The following is a 9,853-nucleotide window of genomic DNA, read 5'->3' on the forward strand; positions in this document are numbered from 1 at the left end:
GTAGCACAACGGTTGGTGATCGGGCGTTCGCCAGATATCGGTCCTTCGGCGGCGTACGCTCGGCCGTGAAGACACATGGGCGACCGGTGCGCGAGGCTCGTAGGATGCTGTCGAAGGCGGCAGGTAGCGGCTGGTGACCGCGGCGTAGCTCAGGGTCTGGGGCAGCGGTGTAGCTACGACGGGTTCAGGCGCGGCGACGGGTGCGGGCCCGGTGACGGGTGCGTGCACGGTGACGGGTGCGGGAACACCCAGCGCCTGTTGTACTTCCTCACGGATGATATCGGAAACTGTGGCAACCTGTGGCTGTGGAGGAATCCGCAGGTATTTGGCCACCTCTTCCCGGACTATCGCCCGGATCGTATCACGCAGCGATTCTGACGAAAACTGTACGGCTTCACCTGCACTCGCGGCGTTCATAGACACTGTAGTGCGCTGGTATTGCCGGGCGCGCATGTCAAGTGCCTTCTCGATGGTAGACGCCTCACTTATGAATTTGGCGACAGTTGTTGGTGGACTTCGAACCAGGCCTGCAAATAACTGCTCTTTAACACCTTGCATCAAAAAGCGCACTTTTTTCTCTTCCGACATGGTTGGGTCCGCGCGTCGAAAGAGTCGCTTCATCTCTTCGGCGTAGGCCGTAACAGTTTCATTCGGATGTTGTATACGGCTATTTAAAAGCAATTGTGCTTTTTCCTTGCGAAGCGTGTTGGTAAACATACGCAAGAATTCTGCCTTGAATGTATCCCACGTTCGGAGTCCGGCTTCTTGATTTTCGAACCATGTCCTCGCAGAATCCTCCAGTGCGAAGTAGACATGGCGAAACTTGAGTCAGCGTTCCAGGCGTTGAAGGCAGCCACCCGGTCGAACTGCTCCAGCCAGTCTTCAGCATCCTCATGTGGCAGGCCGTGGGAATGTGGAGGATCCCGCTGGTGGTTGAGCAGGACAGGAGTTGTCGATACCGGGGGATTCATCGCGCTGAGAGAAACGCTCCTTGTTGGTCTGTGGTCAGGGAGAGGACCACACTCGGGAGGCAGACCTTGCAGTCGGCGGCTGCTCTGGTGTACTGGGGTCTCCAACTTAGGGGTGCGTCCTGGGCTTGTAGGGGGCGTCCGGCTCATGAAAATCGTACCCGGCAGCTCCACCAGATGTCGCGTAAACAGCGACCTTTACAGTTGCGTCCGAGGTCCAAGGCGTGGAAAAGGTTCTACGAACAGCGTCAGAGTTCAGGCTCGAGGTTAGCACACTTCTTCCTCTCACACTTCTGCGCTTCTTTGTCGTCAACACATGCTACATTATGACGCAGGTGAAGACAGCTTAGCAGGCTGGAAATCCTCCGCAAAATCGAAAGTACATATGCGACAGATTCGGCAAAATTTACCAAGCGGATTAGAATTTTTAATCTCTGACGGGCCGTGATAGCCCCGCTTCGTAACAGGTGATATAAAAAACCGCCTGCTGGACGTTCGCTATTGTCTGAAGTTACGCATGCGTTAAAAAACATCATTAGAGCGCTGGGCTTCAGTGTTCCTCAAAGATTATGATGTTGTTCGGAGCAGAAACTTCCAACTTCAATTAACAGTAAAGCCTGAACCGAGTTTCCAAAGCTTTGCTTCAGGTAATACCCATCAAAGCACTCCTTAAAAATGTTCTTCATTACATTCAATGTTTTTCAACTTTTTGATTGTAATTAGATATCGTAGACACGTTATGCTCAGGAGAAGTGTACAGGACATTGCCTATTTCAACACTAAAGGGAAGTAACTTCCTTTTTGCCGAAAAGAAAAGAATCCTCGGTCATCTAAAGATACTGCTACAATTGTACTCTGCACAATGCAACAGGGATTGCACTCGGATTGCACACATCATCTCATTTGCCAACGAATCAGACGAGAAATATTCTTTTGGAGTAACTTCCTTGTAGATTATCAGATCGGCGTAGCAACAATTGGATGTCAGTTTTCACGGAGGTAGCATCTAATGAGACCAAGCAAGGCAGCGCGCTGTTGTATTTATCAGTGATGATAAAGCGACAATACCGCTTACGACAACGTGACAATCAAATCAGTTCGAGAGCCATATCTCTGACGTGAGTCTTGTGACCGCAGCAAAACAATTCCTAAATCTCAGAACATCACAAAAGATATCGTTGAATAGAGATTAGGGCAAAACTGCGCTATGCTTTTTCTTTTCTTGTCTTTTTGTGGAGTCGAAGGCAGTTTTCAATGGACGTTGAAGGGCACAATATAAAGATAAATGAAAAGCCACTTCGGCTCCTCGATTCGGTTTCCTATAAATAAGGAGCCGATTTCGACCAAAATCATTACAACGGAAAGGTCTCTCTACTTTGGCACTTCAAACAGTAGGTACTGCTTCGGATCGTGGAAATGTTCACAAAGCTATGTTCAATGGATCTGTAGAAAAACATCGCAGCATTTCGCAGCTGCCCTTAGTACAGATGTAGCGGTCATGTATAGCATTGGTGCTAAACAGAAGTTAGTCAACTCAAGTTTTCTCTCAATATTTGCTAGCTATCTGGACTACATCATCACTTACTCTTGTCCCTTTTGAAGTTAGCTGAAAATACAAGATTTGGGTTCGATGATAATGGTACACAATGAAAAGTTTCGAAAATATTAACCCAGACGAAACCAGGGCACTCTTTTCTGTCAAAAGTCAATGTTTTTCATTCTTTTCTGCAGGTATCATGAGAGGAGTCGTGGTTACCTTTTGCGCTCTTATTGTGGCTGGTGAGTAAAAGCACATCCCTTATGACATCTGTTTTCGACGTACAAAGCAAAGTGTACACTTGTTAGAATATGAAGTGAGAAGATTCGGCAAATATAAATTCAAATATATATTTTCATCTAAATGGCATGGCATCCAACTCATACAGGTATGCACGCTTAAGGTGTAATGAATAAATTATTGATGAATAAAATAAATTATTAGTTATAATTATAAATAATTAATTATGTGTAATTAAAATATCATTGTTGGTTTGCTCTTTTTTCGGTTAACTTAAAGATGAAACACCGGATTCCGAAGTACATAGAAAATCCTTAAGGGAAAAGATGATGCAATGCGTTATGACGGCTTAAAATTATCATGAGCTCTAATTTTGATTTGTGTTCACACTCTTGCTTCCTCTCTAAAAAGCCAAGTCCAGTTTTGTGTGACACTTTTTAATTCTAAGGCAGCTATAATATACATAAAGATGTTACATCTGTGTTAAGGGCAATTCTCTAACCTTACAGTCAGTAGCAAATTGTCGTTTTTGTATTAGTTCATACGCTCACAGCTATTAATAAGGCAGTCGCTAGGGTACCCGCGGAGATCGCCTTTAATAATTGGGAATACGGTACGATCAATAGACATTGTTATTATTCATTATTAAACTGGTCGGGTCACTAAATTTAGATAGGCAGAAGAATAAAGTTCTTAAAAATCGCACATGCCCCATTCTTTAAGAAGAATAGCCACAGTTAGTAGTGTTTTGGTAATCAGGTAATAAGTAAGTTATGAATATTTCTGCGATAGCAGATCGAGGTCACCAAAGGCCTCCCACTTTACAAAAAAAAAATAAAACGCCGCCAGCACTGAAAATATTTACATCAATTAATAACATATTTTAAACTATAAAAAAGTAATGCAGATATCCCCTTCACGGGCCCCTGTGTTCATTCCATATTGTCCATCTCAGGCTACACCGATATGTGACAACTTCACAGATAATAAAGTAGTTTTCATTATTTACGCGAAGAATTTTACCAAATTGTGAAAAAAAAGCAACAAAATTTATTCATGTTTGTTCAATGAGATGTGTACCTTCCCAGTCAGAAAAAACTACAGAAAATTTTCTGATGGTACGACAGAGTTTCTGTGCGGTTTTTGACGGGAAACTTGTTGTGCCAACAGAACATTCTGTAGTAACATCAGAAATTTCTGTAGTTATAACAGAAAAGTGCTACAGAACTACAGACAACAGAAATATACTACAGAAAAACTACAGAACTACAGAAAAGTACCACAGAACTACAGAAAAATCTGATGGTTACGACAGAACTGCAGGATATTTTGTCGTATTTTTGACACAGTTCTGTAGTTTTTTTCGACCGGGTTTCGCTGGCCATACCGGTAATATCTATAATGCATATGATGTTCGTGAATAGTGGGTACAAAGATGTATTATTAACGTTCGGAACGTGGGTTTAGGCATTATTCATCACACTTGTGCGACGATAACTATGAACTTTACATGAAAGAGCAATGAACAAGTGTAGAGGGGGAAGCCTCAGTTTGCAGGTCGAGCCAACGTTTCGGCAAGTGGACTTGTATTCATCTTGATGAACTTTGTGCATCATGATGCTTTGCGGCATGATTATTTGACGCTCTTTATTTCTTTGATTATTCTTCACGCCGCACTTCCCAAAACGATCTGTATATCAGAATTAGTCACAATAATCTATGGCTCAACAAAAGTACTCACAGAGTATTCACCAAGCCAGTGAAAAGCCTGACTTTTGAGCAGCCATTCGTAATCGATAGAAAGGATGCTAAGTGGACGGGAACAGCTCGGACGCTGGATATTACTCACACAACACAAGAGTCCTTCCAATCTGTAGCAAATTGTTGGTTTTGCCGGTCACTTTTGTAATTTGTACGAGGGCTAGTTGTGCGCTACACCTATACGCTCAAATGCAGCTGGTTCCTTAACCGGCGCTGAACTAGCAGAAATAGCATATATATATATATATATATATATATATATATATATATATATATATATATATATATATATATATATATATATATATATATATATATATATATAGAATAATTACACTTTTCTACCCTTTACTGTTTTTCAGTGATTAATGTTTTTTTGTATAAAGAAAAGGTGAACAATTCCAATTCATATTCGCTTTCGATGATAAAGGAACAGCAGCGAAGAATGTGAAACCCAAGCAAAACATGTTTTAATTTGGTTTGGTTTGGTTTGTGGGGTTTAGCGTCCCAAAGCGACTAAGGCTAAGAGAGACGCCGTAGTGGAGGGCTCTGGAAATTTCGACCACCTGGGGTTCTTTAACTTGCACTGACATCGCACAACACACGGACGCCACTCCGTTTCGCCTCCTCCGAAACGCAGCCATCGAGGTCGAGTTCGAACCCGGGTACTCCGGCACCCGGGTTCGAACCCGACCTCGGCGGCTGCGTTTCGTTGGAGGCGAAACGGAGTGGCGTCCGTGTGCTGTGCGATGTCAGTGCACAGCACACGGATGCCATCAAAAAGAAAAATAGCTCTGTAACAAATACGAGTCCCTTCTTCTAGTGAAAGGATCAGTTCTCAACAATATCCTACCCATATTCTGGAGACAAGAGTATCATAAACTGACATTTTTTTTTTCTACCTTCGTCTAAAGTTGAATCCATAAGAAGAATCGTTTTAGAAGGAATGTCTTTGCAGCAGGTAGAAAAGCGTCGAGGATTGGGAAGCTAGTCCTATACTCAGAACCGAGTTTAAGAGTGTGTTTTTCTGTGTTTGTACTGATAAGATTGCACAGCTTTTCGCACATAGCGCGTGTGCTTCGAACGCATCTCGGTAATAAATGGCTTTTAGCCGTTATTGTTGAGAAAGGCAGTTATGACTTTAAAGCTGTGATTTATTTTTGCACGCAATTTCATCTTATTGCTTTCTGTGGGATATTTTCATGTTTCAGCAATGCTTTCCTGACTTTATCTGGTATTATTGTGCTGTATTTCGTAAAGTGGCCTGGTTTCTAGCCATATTGCCGGTTTTGTTTTGTAAAGACGTGTTTAGATAATCAAATTTCAATTAATGTTTTCCCTCTCTCTCGTTCTATGCAAACTTTGTAATGAAGGCAGAGTTCCGTGAAGCTGTTTTATCATATTTTATTCTGCCCCCGCACCCCGTTCGTTTTTCTTGAGCTTGAACTTACTTAAGACAAAGAAAGAGATTTTGCGCTGACAGCGGGTATAAATCTCGAAAAATGTTCTCACCGCACTCTTTCCTGCCCCAAATATATGTGAGATAATGCAGTTATATATGCAGAGTATCCAGGGCTGTGATGTGTATGCAAGAACTAATATTTACCTCATTTTACTCGAATAAGCGCTCGATCTCCTTATATGCAATTGCAAGAGTCAGTGTGCATTGCGGGAATAAGTGCTTGATCTCAAAACGCTGACGAAGACGCTTTTATTACCTCCTTCAAAGCGCGCAACCTATATGTATGAGCACGTTAAACTACAGGTAAATGTCTTTCACTTAGGCTGAAGGTTTTCGAAAGCCTCAAAAGCCATTAGGGATCCCAAAATTATGTATGGCAGGATTTCAAGAACGCAAGTAACTGAAAACTTGAATTTTTTACTTCAGTTCCTTCTTTATAGTTAAAATCTATGATGCATTCTTTTATTCCAGCATCAGCGCACAAGCTTCTTAAAGATGACGCGGCGATCGACGCTGACACAAATGCCGTTGCAAAGGAAGCCATTCTAGTCGGGATGGCTCTTCGGGAAACGGCTCGGCAGCTGGCTGAAGACAGCGAAGTGAGATTGTAGATGCGTTGTGCTATTTAACACGTTGCTTGAATGCGCTGCGGCTTATATCACGCTTGTGATAGCGCCCCTGATGTAGCTGGTGAACACCGCCTGATCGCTTCATTACAACCTTTCGACAGCACTTTATTGCGGACAATGAAGAGAAAAGCTCTCAATTCCGCGCAATATGATCAATGCAGACAGCCGCAGCAGCACTGGTGCACGTATACACATGTATAGGTCAGTAAAAAACGATAACTGTATTCGCGCATAATCATATTTAAAAGTGGTGGCTGCAATTGCCTTAAAAATCTCATTAGAAGTAATTATTGCCTACATAGAATGGTCTACAATTAAACGTTAGCTACTGCAAAAAGTGTCAATGCAGTGCAAAAGCTAGGATTCCCTTTTATTGCTCACCAGCTGGTAACAAAGTGATTATTGTGCCTCTTTCCTCAAATATAGAACCCCCATCGAAGGTCTTTTCTATTGCGGAAAATATCGAAATATTCCGGAATAGTGCGCGCAAAAATAATTTATTGAAAAATATTATAGCCCAATAGCTTAGTATGAAACCACAGGTGAACAAACGTCCCTTCGTGTAGAACAGGAAATCGACACACAACTGCACGACTGTTATTCCGCTTCCACACAATTTAATTTTGCATTCCGCTCATTGTCCGCTTCTATATATACCTGGGAACCCGGGAAATTGAAGTTTCGTTTTGGCAATGTAAACAGAGAGGCTCTGTATAAAACATTTGTCAATTGCATTAGGAATTTCTATAAAACTAATACCGATGTCTTGAATAGTCCACTTCAAAACATATATATATATATATATATATATATATATATATATATATATATATATATATATATATATATATATATATATATATATATATATATATATATATATATATATATATATATATATATATATATATATATATACCTACACATGTATGAAAGTACCTACGTTGATGCGTGTACATGTGGTTGTGTGTGATGTACAGGAAGCGTCAGGTACTATTCGTGGTATCAACAGACACATCGACCTTTAAATGTTCGCGGTAATATTTAAAGGTTTGCGCTGGTTCAGGACGATGTGCAATATATTGATTGCCTATAATTAAGGGCACAAATAACTTTACACAACTTACTTGACATAATGTGTTTTTGTTTTATTTCCTTTTTCCTATTCCAGATCGATGAGTACTTCATAGGAACAATTTTTGATAAGGTCAAGAACGCTGTAGGAGCCGTGATTGCAACAGCGGGGGACATTCTCAAGGGAGCCGGGGACAAAATCGGTTCCTTCAACGCTCAAGAGAAAGTCGAAGACAAAGTTACCAAGATTCTTACGAAAGTTTTGGAGAAATCAGAACTCGCTTACTCTTCTAATGACGCTGGCACTGGGGCGCAATTTGTCAAAGATGTGAGCAAGCGCTTGGATAACATAGGGCGCCGGGTCGTCGAGCAGGGTCGTGAGATTCTAGGTGTGTACGATGTTGATTTCTAAACTAAAAGGCTGCCTATACTCGGGGATGGGGTTGAAGAACCGTTATTTCGTTTTTTAATGGCAACTCTGTACAGGAATCAGCGCAATTGCGGAACCGTTGTTCACGCATAAGGTAACAATAATATACTTCTATTATATTTGTTTGCCTCTCACACTTTTATTAAATAATCAAAGAAGCACTACAATTACTTCTTTTGTCTGTTTGTACTCTTCATGAAACCGAGCTTGCTAGGTCTGTGTGAATAAAAGTTGTGTAATTTTGTCAGCTTTGCACACAGTTTGTCTCCTTGTATAGCTAGAGCACTTCAAGGTCACCTTCATCATTTGTGAGCTTGCCTTCCTAATATGCGCATACGTGGTCATGAAATCCAATTATTAGACTGTCTAACCGAGACAACTGGAAATAATTTGCTTCAGTACTCATTTAAGGAGTCCTTGGAAAATACAGTTCGCAAAGAATGAATGTATTTCATTCTATCGAGATAGGTTCAACTGAGCTCTTCAGTAGTGCGCCTCAATGCTTCCATAGAATTATGAAAAACGTTATATACTTGGTACAAATTTTGATGAAAATGCAGGGTACTGACAGAATCAGCATAAAAAGCAAGGAAGAAATATACAATAGCATTTCCTTGCAATTGAGCCTTATAATAACATTGGTCTGATTTGTCTTTATGCGCGCCTTGAGCCGTATTCCAGTTAACCCGGTTCAGTGCTAGCTGCATCCACTTGACCCCTGCAAACTTCTTAACCTCATCCGCCCACCTAACGTTCTGCTGCCCCCTGCTACGCTTTCCTTCCTTTGGAATGCAGTTTGGTACCCTAAGCGACCATCGGTTATCCTTTCTTCGCACCACATGTCCTGCCCATGCACATTTCTTCTTATTGATTTCCACTAGAATGTCAATAACGTGAGTTATATCTCTGACCCAATCTGCACGCTTCCTATCTCTTGATGTTGCCCCTACCATCTTTCGTTTCATAGCCCTCGGATTTGTCCTCAACTTAAGCAGAACCCTCTTGGTTAGCCTCCACGTTAGCCTCTGAAAAGATAGAACTTTATAAAGAATTCGGTTTTCTCCAAGGGAAAAAAGTTTATGTCATTGCAGATGGTATTTTAAACCATTTGCATGGTCCTTGTCACGCTAGCCAAAGATGGTACGACCGTCCCTGAGATGGTACTGCGCTAAGAGCTTTATCCTGCGGCCTTTGGCAGTGAATTGATACAGTAATCTGGAGCGAAACTCTGATTTGTGTACAAAAAACAGGTGTCGTGCTAATGTGGTGAATCTTCAGCACAGAATAATTTTAATCACAAAGTATTCCCTTAACCTGCGTTGAAAATCTGCAACTTCAAGGGTTACTTTTTTTTTTCGAAGTGTACGGCGACAGACGGGAATTATTTTAATAATGATGCAGCAGTAAAAACTTCGGCAAGATGTTTAAGCTCACCTTGAAGTATCCTACATTATTACTACTGCTACATTCCTGGTTTTGTTTGTACTTTCGCAATTGTGTTCTTCACATTTAAGATCTCCCGTTATATTTTCCGGCATTTATATACTTCTATATCGCGGGCCCACCCTGCGAAGTTCCTGTGAAAAGATCTCAGTATCAATAAATAAATAGATACCGCACGAACACCGCGAACACTGATAATTGTTGCGAAATACTTCGTTGCTAGGTTTTACGTCCACTAAGAAGCGCCGCCTTGCTCTGCTGGCGCTGTGAAGAGCAGTTCAATAGCTGCAAAAATCACCTTGAGGTTTT

The 9,853-nt window shown here is 41.5% G+C and overlaps 1 protein-coding gene across 1 annotated transcript; it reads left to right on the plus strand.

The window, feature by feature from the left end:
• Window positions 1-2,244: 2,244 nt before the first annotated feature.
• Window positions 2,245-8,356, plus strand: LOC146200042 (uncharacterized). Its single transcript, XM_084592854.1, has 4 exons — window positions 2,245-2,359; window positions 2,700-2,747; window positions 6,440-6,567; window positions 7,769-8,356. Exons 1-4 carry the CDS (start codon window positions 2,254-2,256, stop codon window positions 8,081-8,083), a joined length of 597 nt encoding a protein of 198 aa, XP_084448980.1. The 5' UTR covers window positions 2,245-2,253; the 3' UTR covers window positions 8,084-8,356.
• The last annotated feature ends 1,497 nt before the right edge of the window (window positions 8,357-9,853 follow it).

The sequence above is a fragment of the Amblyomma maculatum genome, chromosome 2, assembly GCF_055883805.1.
Source record: "Amblyomma maculatum isolate TAMU_Amacu chromosome 2, ASM5588380v1, whole genome shotgun sequence".
Lineage (NCBI taxonomy): Eukaryota > Metazoa > Arthropoda > Arachnida > Ixodida > Ixodidae > Amblyomma > Amblyomma maculatum.

Bases quoted from the DNA above. Each gene is read 5' to 3' on its own strand.
- LOC146200042 (XM_084592854.1), top strand. From the start codon at position 2,254: ATGAAAAGCCACTTCGGCTCCTCGATTCGGTTTCCTATAAATAAGGAG. The intron at 2,360-2,699 runs GTAGGTACTGCT...TCTTTTCTGCAG, and splicing joins CTACTTTGGCACTTCAAACA to GTATCATGAGAGGAGTCGTG. The intron at 6,568-7,768 runs GTGAGATTGTAG...TTCCTATTCCAG, and splicing joins AGCTGGCTGAAGACAGCGAA to ATCGATGAGTACTTCATAGG.